This window comes from Camellia sinensis, chromosome 4 (genome assembly GCF_055761805.1).
Source record: "Camellia sinensis isolate YWXY chromosome 4, ASM5576180v1, whole genome shotgun sequence".
NCBI classification, from domain to species: domain Eukaryota; kingdom Viridiplantae; phylum Streptophyta; class Magnoliopsida; order Ericales; family Theaceae; genus Camellia; species Camellia sinensis.
The window spans coordinates 43,114,833-43,141,054 of record NC_138964.1 but is presented as its reverse complement, the minus strand read 5'-3'; the positions used below and the strand labels follow the sequence as shown (position 1 = coordinate 43,141,054).

The following is a 26,222-nucleotide window of genomic DNA, read 5'->3' as shown; positions in this document are numbered from 1 at the left end:
CTACAGTTCCATCTTCATGAAGATGGATAGGAAAATGTGGAATGCTCTTCCATTTGCAGTGTTATGAACTTTGTGGAAAGTAAGGAATGAATCTACGTTCAAAGAAATCCACCCCAAATGGGAAAATATTAGGGAGCTGATTAAGGTTAATATGGCTCTTTCGATTAAATACAACTGTAAAGAGGTAAGCTATTCTGTTAATGACTTGGTTTTCAATGGGTTACTATGGGGCTACTGCTGTCCTTATTGTTTTGGGTTCATTTTGGCATGCTACTGTTGGCCCTTAGGATGTTTCTTTTGGTTGATGCCTCTTCAACCTCTGTTTGTGGAAATGGTGATGCAAATGATTTGGCTTGCCCTTTTGTGCCAACCTAGTTGGGATGATTAGGTTTGCTTTGATGCTTATAGCACCTCCCTTGTGTTTATTTCCTTTGTTTGTTGCTTTATTGATATGTGATGTAAGGAACTCTCCTTGATTCTTATCAATAAAGTTTGATCTTTGCTGGTCAAAAAAAAAAAAAAAAAAGACTTCCAAGATCGTAGTAGCTCTAATACCACTTTGTTAGAAATAAATTGGCCACACAACAATCACTCACAAATTTGGAAGTGAATTAGAGAAGGAAAAAATGCAACTCTTGCATTTCACTCATGATTGCATTCTCATTATATTCTCGTACTCATTCTTAACCTCATTACATAAATTGCATGACTATATATAAGATCCTAACATGTAACTCACATACTCATATTAAGGCCGGCTAACTCTGTTATGCTTTGTAACCACCAACACATTAACTTACTGCTAATGCTTTTAACACACCATTATGCATCATTACATGCATATCATTATTCCTCCATAATTATCATAACTAAATATAGGAAATATAACTCCTAATAATAAAAACAAAATTTATTATTTTCAACAAAAAGTTGTTTTGAAAAGTAAAAACAGAGCCTTTAGTAACAAAATTTTAAAAATGTTGCCAATAATTGAGTACAATGGAAAAGAAAATTGTTGTTTCAGTAAGGAATAAACAATTTTCACCAAAGTAATTCCCTTGTGAAATTTTATTACTACATGTAGGCATAAAACACAATTACAAAAAATAATAATAATAATCCATCATATCTTAGATATATGAAACAGGAAAGGAAGGGTAAGAAACTGCATAGAAAATTTCTTGTACAAATATTCTTGAAGGAAAAAAAGAAAAAAGAAAAAAAAAAAAAGCACTTTCATTGGTACATTGTTTGTTATTATTTTCTTTCCAATTTAAGATATTATATGCTTGTATTTAATTTCAGAAAGCACCAAAACACTATTGGATTGGAACAAAGATTTGGCCAAGAAACAAAATATGTATGGTTAGACAACACTTTATTATGCAGCCCGATTTGGTCACGTAGAAAGGGCTAAATAGCTACTAGATGTGGATAAATCCATTGCATATGTGATTGCAGACAAAGATGATAGGAAGATAGCTCTTCATACAGTAGCTAGTCAAGGACATGTCGGCATAATGAAAGAGTTTCGATCACAATGTCCCTATTGTTGGGAAATGGTTAATGATAAAGGCCAAAATATTCTTCATGTTGCAGTGCAGAATGAGAACAAAAAGGCGGTCAAAGTCATAGCCTTATAAATCATAAAGATATTGATGAGAACACCCCTCTCCACCTTGCTGCTACTGTCTTATATGAAAACCAACTCATATACGACAAAAGAGCAGATAGGATGGCCTTTAACAAGGAAAATCAAAATCCCCTTGATGTAACGACACACTATGAAAATGCAACATTAGCAACCTAGGTAACCCTTCTCAGTCCGAGCAATGGCAGGAATCTCGTGCACAAGGCCACTCTATTGCTTTATTAATTCATTAATGTTTTCCAAACTGATTGAAGAATGATTATTGCATGCAGGCTCTCAACAGGTCAGAATCAAAAAAACGTGGTCGTTTGCTAGGTTGGTGAAATATAATTAGCGACGATAATGAGAATTTAACAAAGAAAATGAAAGCTAATGATGAGCGTAAAAGGTTTACACCCACAAACATCAAGAAAACAGGGGACACCCATTTGATAGTGGCTACACTTATAACAACCATGACTTTTGCAGCTGGTTTCACCATACTTGGTGGCTTGGATGGAAACCAGGGCCCGAATCAAGGCATGGCAATTCTAACAAGAGAAACAGCTTTCAAAGCTTTTACGGTAACAAATACCATTGCGATGATATTATCCACTTCCGCTGTTGTAATCTATTTTTTTGGGGCTCCATTTAAGGATCGTGATAAGCTTTTGAACCACTATAATTCCGCTACTAATCTCGTAATGGTTGCGACTGTAGCAATGGTGCTGGCATTCATTACAGGCACATATGCTGTATTAGAACATTCTCGAGCCCTAGCAATTGCAGTTTGCATCACTGGTTGCCTGTTCTTCTGGATTTTTTACAACTTATTCGAAGAGAGATTCAACATGGCAATAGAACGGTCACCATGATAAAAACTACATGTGTTATAGTCCTCCCATCTAGTGTTCATATCTAATGAATAATATCAAGGAATGCATTCTTGATCAATAATGTATTTTGATATTAATTTCAAGAGTGAGATTGTAGGCTTGAGTTTGAGGGCACCCAATCTGTATCGATAGTGATGCAAATCAAGCCAATGCTAGCATATGGTTCCATTGCTATTGTAATAATGTCTGATTGTCAATATATATGCATTGAAATATATCAAATTTTTAGAGTGAATCTGGGTTGTTTCTCAAAATACTCTGCTAAAGATATATTAGGCTCTTGATTATATTTTTAATCAAGTTCTCACTCAAACTTTGAAATCATAGAGAATTTTTGGTATCAAAGCTCTCAATCACCATATGTACTTTTTGTTCTATATCACTTCTCATTTATTATTTTGTACCCGAAAAGTTAATTTTATGAGTAGTCGAGTAATAAGTAATTGCTTATCGGATGATTATTGGTTCACTTATGAAAGGGACTAGATTTAGTGGGTTGTCTTACAATTTCTTTGTAAGTTAATGGAATAGTAGCCCAATGTATTGTTGCTCCTAATTTGAATTGTTGTCTATGTAATATTTGCTAGTGTAGCTCATAGTCAAAGTGAGCATTGCTATTCAAGTCCAAAAATTAGACCCACTTTTCAAGCCCAATGATGTGGCAACCAATTAGGATATCTAAGGTAACACTTCCTTTCATACTTTCCCTAATCATTAACCAATTATATCACTTACACATCAGGTCTAGAAAATAAGTCTATAAAGTGGGCTTGTATATCATTTTCCTTCTTTAAATAATTTTTGTAAATGTAACACTATTGTAACTTGTTAGGACATTTTGTTGATTTTTTTGTTGGCAAATCCATTTGACAAATACGATTTTGACGTAATTCTTTTGAACTTAATAGAAAAACTAACCCAATGTGTTTCAAGCCCCATCTCATATGTAGCAAGCCCCTTTTTCAGTATTCTGACAGTGTTGTAGAATTGTTTACAAAAGCATAAAAAATTTGCACTCTTAATTCGAGCAATGAACCTTCGCTCAAACGGAGAATTCACATTCAACCACAACAAACCTTTAGTATCTTCCAAGGGCCCCAATTAAAAGAAAAAGGACTTTGATGTGGTTGAAGCAAGGAATCACTCAAAATCAATGAGAAAAATTTAGTTATAAAAATCTTGAACTGTGAGACAGTGATTAGATAGAGTGAGGAGAACAAAAGAGGTGGCTTACTTTAATCATCAACAAAAATATAAAGAGTGCTGCTAAGTACAAATATCACATGTCTCCAAATCTGTATAGAGATATCATCCCCAGTTTTGCTGTTGAAAAAATTTTATTCTATTATTGCAAAAATCTGATTTTTGATGTTGGTTTGTGGAAGTAAGATCAGTTGCAAGGTAAAGAAAGAAAATTTGAACACTTTGACTCCATGGCCACAATTCCAATGTTTAATGGTGACAACTACAATTTTTCGTGTGTGAAGATGAGAGCTCTACTTTATCTATGAATCTGTGGGATATAGTAGAGAATGGGTACAAAGAGCCAAAAGTAAAATATACCATGACCGAATCTCAGAAGATCCAATTGAAGGAGAATCAAAAGAAGAATGCTGCAGCTCTTTCAAAAATCCAACAAGGTGTTGGGGATCAGGGATCCCGCCTAAGACCTTCCAGAAATTATATATTTGACGTGGTTCGGCCTCAATGCCTACGTTCACGAGAGAGTAACTGATTATCACTATAGCAATGGAGAGATTACAGAAAGATTATAATAGAGGAGGAGCTCACACTCTCCTCACTCACCTACTCACCCGTCTCCTTTGCTCACCCCGAGAGAAATGGTCTCTCCGTCTCACATCTCTCACTCTCTTTGGTTTGCTCTCTCTCTCATTTACCTCTGCTCTCTTTCCTCTATTTATACATTGAAAATGGTGGAGAGCTGGTTGGCCTTGCATATGGCCAGCTGTTTTGCTACATTGGCTTCACATGGAGCACGTAGAAAAGAGATCACCTTTGTAACTTGTAGGTTGGCAAGCTGTGCTCTCACATGTGAAGGGAATCACCCCTCACATGGGGTGATATCCAACAAATCACCCCCTCAACCCATGTGAGGTGATCCACTGCACACACTATTGCTAATCTTGTCATGCCCAAATTTCAGCGTAGTCTGCTTTTCCTCACTGAGACGTTTGCACCCCCTGAAGCTAGAGATAATACACCAGAGATACAAGATGAGGAGGGAATCCTACATCCTCAACTCAACTCACACCACTCTCTGATTTGGAGAGAGAGCCTCTGCTCCTATCTTCCACAGATCTCTTCCACGCTTTCTGTCTTGGATGCCTTCACTTGCTATGCTTAAATTTGAGTAACCAAGATATCCAACACCCCCTGATTGGATGTCCTGCACCCCCTGCTAGGATGCCCTTGACTGTCATGCATTACCTTGTAGGACCAGTCATTGGAGCAATAGAAAACTCATCATTTATCCTATCAACATCCTCGATTTTCTTTGCTCGGAGCCTTTCCTCTAAACTATCAGCCTTTGCCCTCTGCACTTCTGAACAACCTCCTAGCGTTTCCACATACGCTTGTTGTTTGTGCCTTTGCAATCCCTGATTTGTTATCCAATAAATTGATGGTTGACAGTAGCTTCATTTGTCAAAGCATCGTCAGCTATGCAATTCCTTGCATAGTGCTCGCACTCATGGCTTTTGGTCTCCCTGCGTCGAGGTCGCTTGAGAGATCTACATCAACTCTATCCTCCGCTGCCATGGAACTAAAGAAACCACCATAGAGAAAAAAGACTTGCCACTCCTTGGCGCGCACTCTTACGTTTTATCCATCTTAATTTCTCTATCTGACAGTTCCTATGAACTTTCAACAACCCGTTGCTACACACTCTTCTCGCGCCTCTGTGCGACACTCTAGCGTACCCTTGCACTGCTGCATGTCTGCATTTGTGCTTCTGCGCTTAGTTTGTTCCTCTGCAACTATTGTTCTACATGTACACATACCACTAGTACCTACATGTATACAGTATCTCCAACAGCCACAACATTTCCTTGAGCCTGTACTTGTTGCCAAATCATCTGTTCTTCGATGAATGGTCTTCAGTTCTGATTGAACCAGATCTTTTGATTAACTTCGAAGATAATCATCTCTGCAATCCTCTAATCGCCCCTGACCAATCCTGTTCTCCCTTGATTTGCCATTTGATCAAGCCTGATCTCAGTTGGTCTTCAATGATCTATCTTGATCTGTATCTGGTTGTCTAACTAGTCAGAATCTATCCCTTCTAACGTCTTCAGCGAATTCGCAACGTTTCACAATATCCGACAACCTTCCTTCGGCTATCGAAGATAACAAGCTCCCATGTTTTGACAAACTTTAAAAACCGTTCAAAATTTCACTATTCTGACCTCGCGGTTGCGTTCGGAACGGTCCGTTTAGCTAGGACCAACCTTCACTGCACTTTTGGGGACCTCACTGAACAATTTTCCCAAAAGTTAGGCCACACCACAATTTTTTGAAAATTCTGGGCCAAATTACAATTATTAGAAGTTTAGGGAATATTCCGTGTTCCAACAGAATATTCTGTCCACTGTACCTAACGCCGTCTGCCACTTTGATTTTCTTTCTTTTTACAGAAATTTTGATTCCAAAATTCGACCATACGGATGTGTCTGAAATACTCCAAATAGTTAGAAAGCACTATTGGATCGTCAAAAACAGACTCCGAATGGCTTAGATCAAGCCAAAACATTTTGGACGCCTCAGATCTGTGGCTACACCTTAGCCGTGAAGCACTGGATCCTTTCTTCTGCGGCTGCACCTTAGCCGCGCAACACTGGATCACTCCTTCATATGCTGACGTGGCAGATGACGTGGCGCTAATTGGGCTGCCAACGTGGTAGACACATGGTAGTCACTAGCTGACAACGATGCCATGTGACGATGACATGGCGCATTGATATGGCGCTGACGTCACTCGCACGCACGCCGCACTCTTCTTCTTCCTTCCGCCGCGCGTGGGAGTTTTTCTGAGAGTGGACTGATGCGTTGGTGCACTGAACGGCGCGTGAAGCGCATGTTTGCGACTGGGCCTCACGCTCCATATTCAAGAGGCGCGTGAGGGCGCGTCCTGCCTCATTTGGGGCTCTACTTTGCATTTTTAGACTCCTCTCGTCGAGACCTTGCTTTTGGTATGCTCAAAACCTGATTTCGAGCAACTCGATTTCTGGGCAGTTTCGAACAACACAGTGTTTTTGTTCCGAAAACGACCAACAAGGCTCTGATACCACTTGTTGGGGATCGAGGATCCCGCCCAAGACCTTCCAGAAATTATATCAAGCAGAAAAACACACCCACACTCAAGGAGACACCATATTTAACGTGGTTCGATCTCAATGCCTACGTCCACGGGAGAGTAACCGGTTATCACTATAATAATGGAGAGATTACATAAATATTATAATAGAGGAGGAGCTCACACTCTCCTCACTCACCCACTCACCCGTCTCCCTTGCTCACCCCGAGAGAGACGGTCTCTCCACCTCACATCTCTCACTCTCTTTGGTTGCTCTCTCTCTCATTTCCCTCTGCTCTCTCTTCCTCTATTTATACACTGAGAATGGTGGAGAGCTAGCTGGCCGTGCACATGACCAGCTGTTTTGCTACGTTGGCTTCACATGGAGCACATTGAAAAGAGATCACCTTTGTGACTTGTAGGTTGGCATGTTGTGCACTCACATGTGAAGGGAATCACCCCTCACATGGGGTGATATCCAACACAAGGTGTCTTAGACTCAATCTTTCCAAAAAATCATGAAAGCAACAAAAACGAAGGAGGCTTGGGACATTCTTCGACAAGAATTTCAAGGAGATGTAAAGGCAATTAGAGTAGTCAAAAACTTATGACTTGTTAGAAGAAAGTTAACAAATTTCAAAATTAAGGAAGTATTTTCTCCAACGCCCTCACTTAATTTGTAATTTTCATTTTTTTGGATTCTTAAAATTGTTTTTTTAACTCTGTAGAGTGCAATAGTCTTTTTTGGAATCTCATGAATGTGTTCATTTGTCATTCTTACAAATGCTTTTGAATTTCTTCTTCACAAGAGCGTGTGGTTGATCTTCATATTCCTTTGCTTTCACATTTTCATATTTTAGGCAAATATGCTTACAAGCTTTAAAAAAAAAAACAAACAAACAAACAAACTTGAACAGGATCAAAAATTAAATGAAGCAATGGAAGAACAGCCCACACAGCAGTGTCATTCGGATCACATGGATTCTAAGTTGTATAAAGCTACAGTGGAGGGCAATCTCAACATCCTAAGGGAAAACAAAGACCAACTTAACCTTCAATTGACCCCAAACAAGAACACTGTCCTCCACATTGCAGCACTATTTGGTCAAACAGAATGTGTGCGAGAGATCCTAAAGATGAATTTATCGCTGTTAATTCGGATGAATGTGAAAGGTAACACAGCACTTCATCTTGCAGCAAGGAAGTGAGACCTAGATGCAATCAAAACACTCATCGACTCTGCAAAGAAACTGGATACAGAAGGCAGTATGGAGCTGGAAAGCGGCTCCACTATGACCAAGAAGATGTTGAGGGCCACAAATATGGATAGTGACATGGGCTTGCACGATGCTGTGAGGTACCACTAGTTTTCTTAGCATGACAAAAAACAAGTTTGGTGAAATTGTTGATAGAAGAAGAAGATGGTGAGTTTAAATATGAAGCCAACAGTGCAAGTGAAACTTCACTTTACATCGCTGCAAAGAAAGGATGCCATGAAATGGTGTCCGAAATCTTGAAAGCTTTCAGAACTCCAGCTTATGGTGGCCCTGGTGGTAGAATTGCTTTGCACGCCGCAGTAATTTCTAACCACCAAAGTACTAGTCATTAATTTTAAACATATTTTCTTTGGATTTTATTTATTTTTTACTAGACAAAAAAATAATGGATTCACATTAACAAATACTAGTATAAAACCTGTGATATACACCGTCTAATTCAAAATTGTATTTTGAAAGTAAATGGTACATTGAAAAATATATATATATTAACAAAAAATAATCAATATTAAGTATTGAAATTTAGCAAATCCGAAGTCATATTTAGCACACATGCACATGTATTTGTTAAAATATTTAGATTGACTCAAAATTTATAATTTGTATAAAAATGCCCATTCTTATGTTTGAATCATAAATTGAGTAAAGAATTCATGATCCAAATATAGCCTAAAGAAAATTGAGTCATTTTTTTTTCCAACAAAGGAAATAGAAATTATTTTAGTTAACCATGTAATGGTATGGGAAGGGTGTAAGGAACTAGAGAGAAAACTTTTGAAGGAAATATTGCTAAAGAAAATGAATGATTTTGGTTTGGATTTTGAAGTTAGTTTTTAATTTCTATTTAATTTATTACATTATATGCTCTGTATTTCATTTCAGGAAGCACAAAAACATTATTGGATTGGAAGAAAGATTCAGCTTAGGAACCAAACATGTATGGCTGGACGCCACTTCACCATGGGGCCTGATTTGGTCATGTACAAAGGGCTAAACAGCTACTAGAATTGGATAAACACATTGCATATATGATTGCAAACAAAGATGACAAGAAGACAGCTCTTCATGTAGCAGCTACTCATGGACATGTCGGTGTAATGGAAGAGATTATATCACAATGTCCCGATTGTTGGGAGATGGTTAATGGTAAAGACCAAAATATTCTTCATGTTGCAGTGGAGAATAGGAAAAGGAGGGTGATCAATTTCATCTTAAAAAATGCCTCACTCAATAAGCTTATGAATTTGAAAGATGCCGATGGGAACACCCCTCTTCACCATCTTGTTGATGCTCGCTTATTTGCAACCAACCTCATACAACACCCAAGAGCAGATAAGACGGTCTTTAACAAGAAAAACTGGAATCCCCTTGACGTAACAGTATACTCTAAAATTATGTCAATAACAAAGGTATATATGACTCTTCACAAGCAACGTAGTTGGCAAAAGAATGCGCAGGGCTGCTTTTTACATTAATTCATTAAAATTAATATTAATGTTTAGATATACAATAATTTTTTTTTCCCCAAACTAATTGAAGAATGATTATTGCAGAGTAGCATAAAAGAAAAGATGGAAGAAGTTGGTGCTTCACTAGGTTGGTGAAATGTAATTAGCAAAGATAATGAGGATTTAGCAAAAGAAAAAGAAAGCTCGGGAAGAGAATAGAAAGGAAACAACCATAGACAAGAGAAAAGTAGGGGAAATCCATTTGATTGTAGTTGCACTAGTTGCAATTGTGACTTTTGCAGCTGGTTTCACTGTGTCTTGTGGGTACAATGGCAATGGTGGCCGAGAACAAGGCATGGCAATTCTAACAAAAGTAGCAGCTTTCAAAGTTTTTGTGGTAACAAGTACCTTAGCCTTGGTATATTCCATTTCTGCAGTGCTTCTCCACTTCTTATTAGCTATCAGTAGGGACAATGATATAACTGGGAAACAAGTTTTTTCAGCTTTTCTTCTTTGTTTCCATGTTATGGTTTCAATGTTGTTGGCATTCGTTACAGGGTCATATGCTGTGTTATTGCATTAATCAACCCTTGCTATTTCAATTTGTGTTATCACTGCCATTTCCTACCTCTGTGCCAACATTTACCTCAATGCTAGAAAGTTTGATAGAGAGAGATATCCCAAGTCCTTCTTGAAAAATCTAAAATCCCCAAGATATTGATTCGTGATCATGTTTCAATTTAAAATAATGAATGCCAATCTCAATCAAACAATCAATAGCAAATCGACACAATAATTTAATGTGAAAAAAATCACAATTGGAGCACCTCTAATTGTGATATAAATAAATAAATAAAAAACCATGGTAGCCACAAAACAATCCACTAAGAAGACAAAAAAGAATTACACATGTGCACCCTCAATTTCCTAGGAAATCCACTGTAACAACCCCGACTCATGATTAACGTTAATCCATGATTTAATATGCCTAATAAGTTATTGAGATCAAATCCTGAATTAATTGCATGTGTGATGCATTATTTGTACTTTTATCTGTCTCTCGTAAGAAGATCTATTCATGTTTCCGTTTCGATTTGCGAATTGAAAGCCTTATCGGCATCCGATTCAAAAATTGACTTGATTTATGTGTTATTTGAGATTTATAGAATTTTATGATAGGTTTAATTGAAATTCAATTCAGAACGATTAAATTAGAATAAATTAATGCCTAATTGATTAATTAATCAACAAAGTAATTGGGCCATTAGCCAAGCCTAGATAAGGCCACCTCAACACCTCATATACACTTTTTGCACTCCCATTTCCTCTTGATTGAGTTCAAACATGTAGAGAGAGAGACTAAGAGGAGAGTGGCTTCAACATAGAAGTTGATTGAGAATTTGGAGATTCGGCTAGGAATTTCAACCAAATAACTCTAGAGAGACCATAGTTGAGCATCTAAGGTAAGAAATCTAACCTTTAGTTGTGTAATTGAGTTAGTTTTGTAAGAATTTAAGTGAAGGAGGTGGACTAACATGAGAATGAGCTAGGATTAAAGAATTATAGCTCAAATCATACATGCATGTGCATATCATGAGGTTTTGAAGTTGTTTTTACAAAAATTCTCACATGCATATTCATATCTTAGTTTTGTTCAAAGAATTCAACTTGTTTTTGAGCTTAATGACTTATTTGATCATGCGTTTAGAAGGTTGGAATTCATGACATTACATGCAAGTAATGTTATCTAAGTTTCAAGTTTTGTTTACTACAATTGGCATAGCATTTGGGCTTGATTTGGCAAAATAGTTTGTAATTCATCATGTACTATGAGTTTCTCAATGTTTTACTAAGTTTTGATCCAAAAGTATGTGTTTTGAAGATTTTGAAATTGAGTTTTGAGCTTGGAAGCAAATCTAAAAATTTCAGAATTCTGCTCCTACGCTCGAGCAAAGGAATCTATGCTTGAGCGACCACTCTGAGTGCGGGTACTTCTGCTCGAGCGGCTAGAAGTCCGCTCGAGTGTGAAATGCATGCTCCCAGAAGTTCTTTTGTTTTGCAGGCCACTCGAGCAACAAAAGTTACACTCAAGCGAGGGCATGTCTTTCACACTCAAGCGAGCGTCGAGCGAGCGTCGAGCGAGCATCAAGCGGAAAAATCAAGCAACCAGCACTTTTGCAAAAGTTTACAAACCGCTCGAGCAACCACTCACATTTTGTACGTCCGCTCGAGCGTACGTAGGAAGTTGCACTCAAGCGAGGACCCTATTTTCAGCAAGTTTTGTTAAGTGTTCTCAAGTACATTTTTGCATCCTCATTCCATCCTAGGCATACCTAGGCCATGATTAAGGCACAATAATAAGGATAAAAGTAGAGACACACCAAGATAAGAAAGAACAAATTAAATGTTTTCGAGTGTGTAATTCAGTATGTATTCGTTTTGTACCTGTGTAGGTCACGCGCCACAAGATATCTGAATTGCCTACTCTATTCGTCTATTTGGAGCCATCTGTTATTTGTGAGTAATAACTCTATAAAGTTATGTTAGACTTGATTATTTTCTGAAGATACGACATGATTAGTTTTCTGAAATGCTATGTTTTGTGTGAATGAATGATCGTCCAAGTTTCTAAAATATACTCATGGTATCCATAGCATCATGTGATATTTTGCGTTCCTTTATGGGTCATCAGGTCCCTTTATAGGTCATTGGAATGCCTTTACGGCCGTCCCTTTATGGTCATCGGAAACATCTTTGTGCACACGAGTCATCGGAATGCCTTTACAACCGTCTCTTTATGGGTCATCAGAATGCCTTCAAGGCTGTCCCTTTTATGGGTCATCAGATTTGTTAACGCTAATGGATATGCCACGTACTATGATGTGAAATGTATGAACTTTGAAGATAAAAATGATCATGTATCTAAATCTGTTTCTGATTTGAAATCTGAATATGCATAAGACTCTGATTTCTAACTCTATGACGGACATCATTCATTAAAACCTTTTACTTTGTTATTATTCACTGGGCTCCTGCTTACTATTTATATTTCATGTGTAGGTGACCAAGCGGGCCACTAGGCTTAAGATGATGCCTGGAGAGTTTTGTGCCTGTCAACCACCGTTTGTGCCTTCCGAGGAGGTTCCGAATCATGTCAAGTCCCGCGGGCATGTTTTTGTATTTAAGACTTTGGTTCTTTTGTTTTGATTATGGACAAATTTCTACTTATATGTACAGTACATGGAATGACGTGTATCAACTATATCTTTTGACGTCACATGTATCTTTATTGAAGTTTAAGAATATCTGTCTCATGTATGCCTTCACAACTCAATGGACTATGTATATTTCTATTATTGCTTCCGTAGCCCCTAATTTCATGTTATTTTGTTAAAAGGCCTTCGGTAATCTGAGGGTTACTGGCCGGTAACAACGCTAAACCCATAGGGGTGGGTTTGGGTCGTGACATCCACGCTCGAATTGAACTGACCCTGATGTGCCTCTTCTACCTCCGTCTTCACTATGGAATTGTCTTGCCCAATGTTGAATCCACAACGCTGATGTCGAATCCACGACAATGAGCCACTCTGAAATCCACTAGGCTTCAGGCCCAAGTTCCCTAGAATCAACCGAAGAACACCTCTCTTTTTGTGAATAAAAGAATAAAGACAAACCACTTGATGATGTCAATATGAAACTCAGAAATCCACCAATCACTCTCAAATCATCAAGGAAACACTTATAAAAATAACCTCCAATAAAGAAAACCTTGGTAGCTTTGCTCTCCCAGAATTTAGACGACTTGAACCCTAAAAATAGAAAATAACGCACTTTATATTAAATAGGATCGCAAAGACCGCTTAAGTGCACACTCTATCGCCCGAGCAGTGTGAGTAAAGGCAGTGCAAAACATATAGGCCAACAGCTCGAGCGCACATTTCACCGCTCGAGCGATGAAACATATTTCCTAGAAATTTAGTTTGCAAGCAGAGATACTAGATGCTCGTATTTCCCGCTCGAGCGCACAAATGACTGCTCAGCGAAGTGGCAAACATGAAAGCCTCAAGATCACAAACTCCTCTACATAGGCACAATTTAGGTTAGATTCGTATCTGAACACTCACATTTTCACTGAAACAGAAGAGCGAATAAAATTACAACTGAAAGAAGTATTGTCAAACGGAATTACCAATTACTAAAACCTAACGCTCCTAGCTCTGAAGACGGTAGTCACTCTAGTTTATGATTGAGATGGGGAATTTGAGATAAAATCCTAGTGTATAAGCATGCTATTATGCAAATCATATGCATTTTCGTCAATGTGTTTAGGCCCTGTTTGATTTGAACAACCAGAATAACAATGAAGGGATTAACAATCCCATGAAATTAGTCTGCGGAAGTTATCCCACACCCCTCTTCGTGTTAAAAAAAACTGCCAATTTCTTGGCATTTTCACTCTTCCAATGCTTATTTGGCCTATCTCAAACTTACTGCACTGGTATTTCCCTTTCTCTTGGTCTTTAATAATAATTTCTTTTGCCGATAAATACAAAAATAAATAAATAAATAAAAAGTCGTGCGATTGAATGTCTATCATATATGCAATCCAGTTCACATTGTTTGCAACCGTATACTGGAATGTAAGCCCCATGAATTAATAATCTTAATTCTATATAATAATTTGCTAAACAAACATGTCCTTAAAGATTTGAAAAGTTGGAAATTTGGGTCTAACTTTGAGGACATCTTATATGTATTGGTTCCACAGTAACAGTAAATAAAAGTATAAATTACACCATTAATCCTTATAGTTTAAGTAAAATGTCATTTTAGTTCCTCTAGTTTGCATTTGAATAATTTGGTCTGTACATTTTTAATTTGTTACAATGTTGTCCTTCCATCACTTGCCGTTAGAATTTAGAATAAAAAATGACCATATGTAAAACAACAGGGGCCAAAATATAGTTTGTTTTGAATTTTACTTTGATCTCTCTAATTTTACATATGATTATTTTTTTCATTCAAAATGTTAACAACGCATTAAAGATGGATCACATTGCAACAAAATTGAAGACCAAATTGTTTAAATTAATATTACGAGGACCTAATAAAATATACTTAAACTAGACGACCAATAGTGTAATTTACCCTAAATAAAATATATGCTTATTGGTTCCAATGGCTTCCATGTAAATAAAGTTATCATGACCTTCGCGTCAATTTGGTTCTTATATGCTTATATTTGAATTTTTCATGTTGTGTTAACTTTAACCATTTTGCTCTTAATTTATGTTTAATTTCTCAATGAATAGTTTCAATTAAATTAAATTAACTCAATGTGAAAAATTATAGTGAAAAATTGATACAAAAGCAAATTGCAAGATATTGTTCAAATTATATAAAATAAAATAAACAAAAGTTTAGAATGTAACAACTATAAGAACGAATCTAGAAAGATAAAAGGACAACAAAGCCACATAACAGATAAGGCCTGGTGGGCCACCCACCCAATCCAAGTTCAACTCAAGCCCCAACACCAACACACCAACTTGGTCCATAGCAACACCAACACCACTAAAACTAAGATCCTTGATCCCCGGACCCAGCCCGGGCAAGCGGCGGTGCACAGGTATGGCTATTTTTCCATAACAAACTTGGTTCATAGTCTTGAACCAAGCCTATCCCTTCACACACCCGTAATTCCTTTCATTTGAAAATTTTGAATACCCAAAAGGCTCGCACCCTTTAGCAAAACAAAGGATATAAATGCCCATTAATGTTTCATTGTCTAATCAACGTGGGATAAATGGTCTTCCATAATCCCATAACTTCTTTCATGATGCCCACTTTATGATACAATTTCTCATTTTATACTTAATGGATTTTGCTTATTCCTTTTGCTATGTGACTTCTCACTATGAAAAAACTAGACCCACTTGAACCCATCTTAGCCGGTGGTTAGATCACACTTTAATTTAACATTAAAATAGCTGAAAAACCATTATTTTCCAACACAAGGAAGACGGATAGTTTGTGCCAAAAAATCAAGAAAATAAAATTTGTTATTCTACAAATACTTTAACTAGATGTATTAGGCCCTGTTTGATTTGATCTGCCAGAATAACAGTGAAGGATTAACAATCCCATGAAATTAGTTTGTAGAAGTTATCCCACACCCCTCTTCTTATTTTAAAAAAAAAAAACCCTCCAATTTCGTGGCATTTTCACTCTTCCAATGCTTGTTTGGCCTATCTCAAGCTTACTGCACTTGTATTTCTTTCTCTTGGTCTTTGTAGAGGGTCAGAAATTAAACCGTAAACTAAGTATGGACCCAAGCACTAAGATCATCCTGAGAAGGCGACCAGGGATAAAAAAAAAAAAAAAGGAGCTTAGGCCAAAGCCCAAAGGAAGTGGGCCAACAAGTGGGCCGAGGTAGGCCTGACCCACCAAGGCTCCAGATGGACTCAACGAGGAGAAATGCCCAAGTCAAGTTGCAGAGGCAACACCTGTAGCAGTGAAGTCACCGAAGGGACATATGCAGCGGCAGAGTTACTGAGGCACTTTGTCTCAACGCCGCCATTCCAATTAACTTCAGTTCCGCTGCCATTGGAAGTTGTTGAGGAAACATGTGCAGCGACAGATTTGCAAAGGGACTTTGTCTCAGCGCCGCCAGTCTAAGTATCTTCGGTGCCGCCGCCATTCCAAGTAATGTCGGTGCCACAATCATCTGGAGTTGCCGAAGGAAAGAGAAGACTAAAGCAACTAAGTTGCTGAGACAATACTTGCAGCGCCCAAGTTACAGAGGCATTCTGTTGGCGCTGCTATCCCTAATATCTTCGGTTATGCTGGCTTAACTTGCCACGGGAAATGACTACCGCAGCGACTAAGTTGCAGAGGGAATATCTTACCAAGGTCATAACAACTTTTGGAAGAGGCTTCCCTCTGCAAATATAGGCTAATACTTGGCGCCGATAGCAGGTCCGAAGGCATTACGAGCCTAGGACTGATAGCAGGTCCCACGGTTTATTAGCTTGGTGTCGATAACAGGCCCAGAAATACCAGTTTACCACAGAAACCCCGTGAAGATGGAAGCAAGGCAGCCCGAGTATAAGGGACTACCTTTCTGTTACCCAAGCCACATACCGGCCTTAGTTGCATAGGCAGGACTAAGGAAGCCCCCTTGGGCTTGGTACTAAGGCACAGCATGACTGATAGCTGGCTTGGCTGTGGCCTTCACCCTGGAAAGCTGGAGAGTTTGTGGTTAGGTGGCTAAGAGTGGAGGCTTCGCTGAGGTGAACATAGACATAACCGATAGCAGGCTGATGGAGTCCTGAGAATGCACGTGCTGGCCAAATTGAACTGAGAAGTCAAGTGCAATGGCAAGTTTCACCGTTGCAAGTGCACTTGCTAAGGTTTAAACTGAGAAGGCAAGTGCAGAGGCAAACTCCTGCTGCAACTGCACTTGTTAAGGGTCAAAAGGTAGTTGCGGAGGCAAACAGATAGTACACAGTACATGCAGAGGGACACGTGGGACCTTCAGCCTAGTGGCTCAAGGCAGAATATTCCATGTGATCCTCTGGGACACATGTCCTCTCTCTATTTGGCCACTTGGTGTCCGCTTGGCACCAAGGAAAAGCCTATAAATAGGACCTATTTCCCAAGGTTCAGCAAGAGGAATTTTGGGAGTTTCGGGAGATGTTGCCCAATTTGGTACTGCCATACACTTCTCCTTGAGTTACTTGCTTCACCCTCACCAGCTACACACTCTTCAACTCCCAGATAATTACTGCTACTCATTCTCCAACCACTTCAACCATTATTGGACCATTGGCATAGTTTTGCCTCACTATCACCTCTCTAACCTTGGACCCACCTACAGTCTTTAATAATATTTTCTTTTGCTGACAAATACATAAATAAACAAAAAATCGTGCCATTGAATGTCTACCATATATATAATCTAGTTAACATTGTTTGCAACCAAATACTGGAATGTGACTTACATAAATTAATAATCTCGATTTTATATTATAATTTTGCTAAACAAAAACATGCCCTTAGATTTTTTGAAACGTGGGAAATTCGGGTCCGACAGACATCTTATCTGTATCAATTTTCGTAGATAAAACTATAAATTACACTGTTAGTCCCTATAGTTTAAGTAAAGTGTCACTTTATCAGTCCCTGCAGTTTTAATTTGAATAATTTAGTCTCTACATTTTTAATTTTGTTATAATGTAGTCCTTCCATCACTTACCATTAGAATTTACAATTGAAAAAGACAGTAAAACTAGAGGGACCAAATTATTCAATGTAGCCTCTGCAATTTGTTTTGAATTTTACTTTGATCCCTTTAGATGTCCATATAGTTTGCCTTGAATTTCACTTTGGTCCCTCTAGTTTTATATGTGATTTTTTTTCATTCAAAATGTTAACAACACATGAAGGAGGGAACACATTGCAACAAAATTGAAATTATAAGGATCAAATTGTTTAAATTAAAATTACAAGAACCAAAGTAACATTTTACTTAAACCAGACGACCAATGGTGTAATTTACCCTAAATAAAATATATGCTTATTGGTTCCAATGGCTTCCATATAAATAAAGATATCATGACCCTCGCATGTCAATTTGGTTCTTATAGGCCCAATTGCATCAGTTTTATATTTGAATTTTTCACATTGCGTCAATTCTAGCCATTTTGCTCTTAATTTGTGTTCAATTTCTCAACAGATAGTTTCAATTGAACTAAATTAAAGTAATGTGAAAAATTATAGTGAAAAATTGATACAATTAAAATTATAAGAATCAAATTGACACAAAAAACAAATTACAAGAAAGACGGATAGTTTGTCCAAAAATATTAAGAAATAAAATTTGTTATTCTACAAATACTCTAACTAGATGTATCAGGCTAGCTCATGAAATTTTAAAGGGGAAAACTCTAAAGCTTGAACTTTATAATAAAATAAATTTTTTATTTTTTTATTTTAAATCTTAATGTTTTGATTTGTTTTCAATTTAAACTATTTGTTTATTTTTTATTAAGGAAATTTAATGAAAAAATAATATTTTAATCATTAAACTTAATGTGAATAAATGATGAATGCAAGTGTATTGATTATATTTACTTTTATTAATATTTGGTTTGGATGTCAATGAATGGGTGAATGGGTATTGTTTAAATTTATTTAAATTAATATTTCAATCTGAATGAATTAGATGCAAAACAATGAATTTGTGGATTGTTATGATACAGGAATGTCACAAAAATAGTTCTTAGTCATTTGCAAGACCAAGACACTGTCACAAATAATTAATTATTTTTTTACAATTTGTTTGTACTGCTAGTCCTCATGCTTTTTGTTTCCTTGGCTTTTGCAGTTCACTATGAAAAAAAAATAATCCGATCCTAAAAAAACTTTCAAATCTTAAACCCGTCCATTTTACCTAATAAATATAGACTATTAATTTTTTATTTTTTCTTGAAGAGATTAAATTGTTTAGATTCTTTTAATTATTATTTAACAAAATTTTAATATAATTATTGGATAATTCTAATTAATATTTTATATCCCAAGTCCAATAAAAATATTAAACGGGCACAAAATCTCACCACAACCTAATCCTATGAGCTAAATATAGGATTAATTACTAATTAGTCCTATTAAGTAAACTTAAATACTAATAGGTCCTATTGACTTTTGGAATGCACCAATAGGTCCTACAATATCTATATTGCCCTCATTAAATTTCTTTCTTTTATTATCTTCTTTCTTTTTCTAGAAATTTTTTTATCTTCTTCTTCTCTCTCTCTCTCTACCATTTTTCTAGAGAGATTTACACCACCACCATCTACCTCCACCGTCGCCACACTACCATCGTTACCGCCATCGTTGCAACACCACCACTATCGCCATACCATCCACTCACTACTACTGCCGTCATTGTTTGGCCACCACCACCACCATCATCATTCACCAACGTTCACCAATCACCTCCATTATTGTCGATCTATACTCTATTTTCGCTGATCTACACTCTACCACCTTCATCCATCGCCGTCAACCCCACACACTTCTTCACATTGTCTTCTTCCTTTGTTTCCATCATCGATGACTTTCAGATCTAGCCATTTTCAACTCAGATGTTCACTAATGCCTTTAGATCAGACAATTTTTTTATGTCAATTTAATCATGACATGGTTGTCGAAACTCCTACCACTACAAGAAAAAGCACATTTGGCGACTAAATTTTTAGTCGCCAAAAGTCCGTTTTTAGTCGCCAAAAGTCGACTTTTTACTTTCCCCGACTAATTTTTTTAGTCGCTGGTTTTGCCGCGTATAGATGGTCGGCAGAGGTATTGGCGACTAAAACTTTTTTTAGTCGCCAAAAAGCAGCTCTTTCGCGACCAACATTTTAGTCGCCAATAGTGATTTACACTTTTCAAAATCATACATTTAGCGACTAATCCTTTAGTCGCCAATACTCACTAAATCGCCGACTAATCCATTTAGTCGCCAAAGGTGCTTCCGTGAAAAAAAAAAAATACCAACTTTTTTGCTTTTTCTAAGATTTGAACCACGGATCTTCTACTCCGTAGACCTTTACCAACACACTCCCTCCACTATGCCACCACAAGATCACATGAATATATATGCAATATATATTATTTATATAGTATATTGACCCATATTAATTTAAAACTATATATATAAATATAATTATTTTTATTCAATATTAATTTATGTAAAAAATAAATTAATTATTAAAAAAAAGAGAGCCACTTTTGGCGACTAAAGTTTTTTTTAGTCGCCAAAAACCTTAGTTTTGGCTACTACCAATAATTTAGTTGCTAAAAAAATTAATTTCCGTCTAAAAATAACCACTTTCAGCGACTAAACTGATTTTTAGTCTCCAAAACCGCCACTTTTGCCGACTAAACTCAATTTTAGTCGCCAATTGTCCACTTTTAGCTACTAAAAATATTTTAGTAGCCAAAAACCTTTACATTTGGCTACAACATTTTTTTTTTTGTCGGTAAAACACCTACAATTGGCGACCAAACCATTTTTTAGTCGCCAAAGCCTATACTTTTGGCTACTTATCTTTTTTAGTCGCCAAAAACCTTCACCTTTGGCTACTAAAATTGTTTTAGTCGCTAAAACCCATGTATTCAGCGACTAATCTGATTTTTAGTCGCCAATAAGTACACATTTGGCTACTAAACTGTTTTCGTCGCCAAAAGTCTTCACTTTTGGCTACTAATTCAATTTTAGTCGCCAATTGTCCTACTTTCAGCGACGAAATTTACATTTTTGGTCGCCAAAACTACTTTTTGTTGTAGTGCACCAATGAGATCGGGTCTCTCTCCATCTATGTGTGTGTGTGTGTTGATGGATCTCCATTAATCTCTTTGGGCCCAAAGTATACAATTTGTTTAAAAGGACAATTATCTGTTCAAATCAATCTATCTGTCTATTTCTTGAAATCACCCAATTTGTCTATCTGTTGAAATTCACCAAGCTTATTTTCTTATCTATTGGAATTCATTAAACTGCCTATCTATTAAAGATCATACATTTCTCTAACTCACCACTACCATTTGTTGCTGCCAGCCACCGGTCACTAGTCACCACGACTTTTTCAACAATTTTTCTAGTCAATTTTTCAGCGCCAGTGACTTTTCCGACATGTTCTTATCACCAAATAAGATTCTACCTTAGATCTAATACCTTATGCCCTTTAAATTGGACTTTTCTCTTAATTTTTTCTTATTATTACTTTCAATGTTATTGTATATAACATTTATAATTATTTATTACATCTTAACAAATACTAACATTTGCCAAAAAGAAAGGACTTTGACGTAGTTGAAGCAAGGAATCACTCAAATCAATGGGGAAAATCTTTGTACACACAAAAAGGATGTGAAATAGTTAGTAGATAGAGGAGGACAAAAGAGGAGGTAAATTTAAAAAATTAAGCAAAATATATTCCTTCACTGCATAAAGTGAATTGTAAAAGAATCTAATTATCAAACAGAAAGAGTGAAAGAAAATAGGACATTGACAGGGTTGATTACAGTTAAGACAACAAATGCAACGAGCTGTTTGTAAATTGATTTGCCTCGGCTTGTTAAGGGCTCGGCTCAGCTCGGCATGACTCGTTTAATAAATGAGCCGATTTCAAGTTCGAATAAGTTCGGCTCGTCAAGATCGACTTTATCTTTATTTAAATTATATAGAAATATATTATTTATATATTAAATAATATACAAATATATAAATAATATATTTAACTAATCAATTAGCTACTATCTGAGATGGATTATATATTTATACAAATATATAAATAATATATTTATTTAAATAATATAAATACGAAAAAAAATCTTATCAAGTCGAGCCAAACTTGAGTATCATTAATATTAACGAGCCGAACTCGAGTCTAATCAGTTATCAAGTCAAGCCCAAACTCAATAAACGAGTCAAGCTCAATAAGTAAATGAGTCAAGCTCGAACTCAACAAAACTCAACTCGATACGACTCATTTACAACCATAGTTACAGTTTTGGTTGGACTATCAATTTAGTTTTAGGCAGTGATTTATAGAAAGACAAAGAAGAAAGAATAAATGTGAAGAGGAATTTCACGCACTACAAGAATTTCACACTGCGAGGAAGATACATGCCATTGTACTTTTCAATTTTTAGTGGGCCATCCTCTCAAACTTCAAAATAACTAACAGCAATGCTAGGTATCATGAAAATTTTGTCATGAAAATAATCATGAAAGCTTTGTGATCCTTGGATTACACTTAGAATAAAGCACCACACACTAATCAAGGTAATCCAAAAATCATAAATTTTTCATGATCATTTTCATGACAAAATTTTCATGATCCCTAACTTTTCCCAATAACTAATTCTAGTTCTAGTTAGGACAGTGATTTTCAATTTTTAATGGGGCATTTTCCGGAACTTCAAAATTACTAGATCTAGTTTTAATTCCGGTATTAATTTTAAGGATCAGGCTAGTTTCCAGTCCGAAATCGGACTGGAACATATAGTTGAATTCATAGGGCTTACAACGAGTCTAATTTCGATAATTTGAATTGTTCAATGTGTAAGGCTCGCCGTGTATTTCATCACTGCAAAAATTACATTGATCAGATATCGATAGCTACTTAATCAAATCGTATTTTTATCAATAGTAAATAAGATTTTAAAAATAAATTGTTGACAAAAATATGTTTTGATCAAGTGGCTATCGATATCCGATCAACATGATTTTTTACAAAAATAAAATACTCAATAAGTGCTACACATTAAATGATTCGAATCATCAAAATTAGATCTATGGTGGGCTCCACGGGCCCAATATGAATCCTAATTTTAAATAATAATATTGAGATGCATGTTAATATTGGTGATACAATTAAATATTAATTCATATTGAATAATATCAATTAATATATTGATGAATAATTATGTTGAAGATTCAAAATATTGGCATGTATAAATCAATACAATGCATAATGGCCGATATTTGAAACTATGCTTTTGACATACCTAAAGTGGACTACAAATCAACATCTAATTACTTTATTCATAGGCTCACAACCTTCATTATATTGTATGGTATTGTGTGACGCTCTCAACAAATAGCGTGGCAGAAAAACTTTAGGAGTAGAACAATATTGATCCATCTTATTAGGTAGTTAGAAGACAAGAAATAACACACTCAATATGTATTGCAATTTTTAATTGGTCAAGAACACCACATAAGTAATATCACATGATATTAGAGGACCGTTCAATAATTTTTTTCATTTTAAGGATTGCTTTTCAGGTACAAAGCTTTTCCATGTAACTTATGCTGCAAGTGTTGCTATAGAAATACCATATGTTGGAACAATCTTCTGTGAAAAAAAAAATAAACTTGAAATAATTCAAACAAAATAAATAAATAACATACCAGATTTATTTATCGAACCAAATAAAAATTTAGACCAAGTCGAGTGTGTGACACTCTGTCCTTAAGACAGATTCGCCCCGCTATGGTACTTACGGATGAGTGGCGTCTATCTCCCAGGATACAATGATCTTCACAAATTGTAGTAGTACTTCAAACAATTTGTTCGGCGAACCAAACCTTGTGTTCTAATACTCTCTTTAATTTATTCTACAACTAAAATGAAGAATAATGCAAAAGTAGAAAATTTTGGACAACAAAGAGACAACTAGACTGAATTTTCTCGGATGAAATATTTTTTTTTTCTACTTCCTAAACTGCTGGAACATATGGATATTTATAGGCAAAATCAAAAAGACCCAAAAAGGTGCCACAAAAAGTGAAAGGGTGCACCTCTAAATTCAAACCATTCCACTGACGGTTAAGCAGACCAATATAAAACAATTTGAAAAATTGACCGTTAATGGACAAATGTTCAACTAATTGGAAATAGAATGAACCGTTGGTGGAAAAGTAAAACTAGTGGGAACTAATTAATTTAAACTATTGGAATATATATATAAATATATATTTGAATAGTTTAATAAATAAAGGAAGAGGTACAAATTTTAGGAAACCACTTAGAAACTCAAAATTTGAAATTATAATTAAATTAAATTCCCACAATTACAAACTTTAGGAAACCACTCAGGAACCCAAAATTTGAATTTAGAATTAAATTAAATTCCCACAATAATTTTTAATTGAAAAAATCCAAATGAATTTTATCAAATAAAAATTAATGTTAGACTCGAAAACTACGTCAACTTCCCATTCACTCATAAATGGTTTTGACGTTCCATCTTCACCGTGTGACTTGCCACGCGGCAAGGAACACTTCACCTCTTCGAACCCACCCCAAAAGACGTTTGGGGTCCACCCAAATTGGGCTAAATAATATGCCTATATAAAACCATTTTTTCCAACAATCCCCCACATGAAAGGAATTTGACGGAGAGAAAATGCAACAACATGATCTAATCAGAGAGAGTACAGAAATTGAAAATATTCTGCAAAGGATAGGTAGCTTTAGGCTTTGAACCTTCCCTTGTGAGACACTATCGGATTTACTAGCGAACCAGTGAACATGATGTCTTGAACTGTTCAGCCGTTTGTGTAAACCAAGACAATAGAACTCACACAGTATATTCCCAGACACAGTTTAGTTCTCACTATTGTGTTCATTTTGGCCCTGAACAACCTGGTCTTCATGAGTGCTCTAAAGACTTGTAGCCCTTCACAAATCTTATAGAACCGGCCCAGTTCACACTCACATAGGTGATTCTTATGAAAAGTATCCTGCCATACTCCACTAGGTTTACCTAGATATAAGAATCATTAAAAGTATTACTTAACCTAAATCGCTGCAGACATCACTTATTTCATCATAGAAATGGGTAGGAGTTGGACTCCACAGTGATCCTTCTGAGTCAATCACAACTCGGTTGTCCCTTTGAACCTAGATCTTGGGATCTCCAGTCAACTAGGTTGAGTTGCCGTTGTGGTAACTCTTATTTAATAGGCTTTAGTCCCATTCCCCTCGATGAATTCTCAACTAACTCTCTTGCTAACCCTTTGGTTAGTGGATCCGCTATGTTGTCTTTAGACTTAACATATTCTATGGAAATAATTCCATTAGAGAGTAGTTGTCTTACGGTATTATGTCGACGACGAATGTGTCGAGACTTACCGTTATACATATGACTCTGTGCTCTACCTATTGCTGATTGACTATCGCAATGTATGCATATAGCAGGCACCGGTTTTGGCCAAATTGGAATATCTTCAAGGAAGTGGCGAAGCCATTCTGCCTCTTCCCCTGCTTTGTCTAAAGCTATGAATTCAGATTCCATAGTAGACCTAGCAATACAAGTCTGTTTGGAAGATTTCCAAGATACAGCCGCCCCACCAAGAGTAAAGACATACCCACTGGTGGACTTCGAGTCTCTAGTATCCGATATCCAATTTGCATCACAATATCCTTCAAGTACTGCTGGATATCTAGTATAGTTAAGCCCAATGTTACGAGTAAATCGAAGATATCTTAGAACCCTTATCATTGCTTTCCAGTGTTCTACTCCCGGATTACTCGTATATCTACTTAATTTACTTACTGCATAAGCTATATCTGGGCGGGTGCAGTTCATCAAGTACATTAAGCTTCCAATAATTTGGGCATACTCTAATTGAGAAATACTTTCTTGTATATTTTTAGAAAGATACAAATTAACATCTACAGGAGTTCTAGCAAGATGATCATCATCTTTGCTGAATTTGTCAAGTATTTTCTCAATGTAATGAGATTGTGACAAAGCATATCCTTCTAATGTTTTGGTAATTTTCATACCAAGTATTACATCAGCAATGCCCATGTCCTTCATGTCAAAATGTTTATTCAACATTTTCTTGGTAGTTTTAATCATGTCATTATTACTACCAATGATGAGCATATCATCTACATAAAGACATACAATGACATAACCTTTATCTGTGTTTTTAATATAAACACACTTGTCACACTCATTAATTTTAAATCCATTTGACATCATTGCCTTGTCAAATTTCTCATGCCATTGCTTTGGGGCTTGTTTTAAACCATATAATGATTTAACCAATTTACACACTTTCTTTTCTTTCCC

At 36.3% G+C, this 26,222-nt stretch overlaps 2 protein-coding genes across 2 annotated transcripts; both read left to right on the top strand.

The window, feature by feature from the left end:
• The first annotated feature begins 2,013 nt into the window (after positions 1-2,013).
• On the top strand, positions 2,014-2,505 carry LOC145823716 (protein ACCELERATED CELL DEATH 6-like). Its single transcript, XM_082923235.1, has one exon. The coding sequence runs from the start codon at positions 2,014-2,016 to the stop codon at positions 2,503-2,505; it is 492 nt and encodes a 163-aa protein (XP_082779361.1).
• Positions 2,506-9,143: 6,638 nt separating this feature from the next.
• LOC145823715 (protein ACCELERATED CELL DEATH 6-like) lies at positions 9,144-10,146 on the top strand. Its single transcript, XM_082923234.1, has 3 exons — positions 9,144-9,524; positions 9,669-9,711; positions 9,866-10,146. Exons 1-3 carry the CDS (start codon positions 9,144-9,146, stop codon positions 10,144-10,146), a joined length of 705 nt encoding a protein of 234 aa, XP_082779360.1.
• The last annotated feature ends 16,076 nt before the right edge of the window (positions 10,147-26,222 follow it).

What these genes read in the sequence shown, in the direction of transcription:
- LOC145823716 (XM_082923235.1), top strand. Translation starts at nt 2,014, where the DNA reads ATGAAAGCTAATGATGAGCGTAAAAGGTTTACACCCACAAACATCAAG.
- LOC145823715 (XM_082923234.1), top strand. Translation starts at nt 9,144, where the DNA reads ATGATTGCAAACAAAGATGACAAGAAGACAGCTCTTCATGTAGCAGCT. An exon ending in AAATTATGTCAATAACAAAG is followed by an intron (nt 9,525 to 9,668) that starts GTATATATGACT and finishes TGATTATTGCAG; the next exon opens with AGTAGCATAAAAGAAAAGAT. An exon ending in AGAAGTTGGTGCTTCACTAG is followed by an intron (nt 9,712 to 9,865) that starts GTTGGTGAAATG and finishes TGACTTTTGCAG; the next exon opens with CTGGTTTCACTGTGTCTTGT.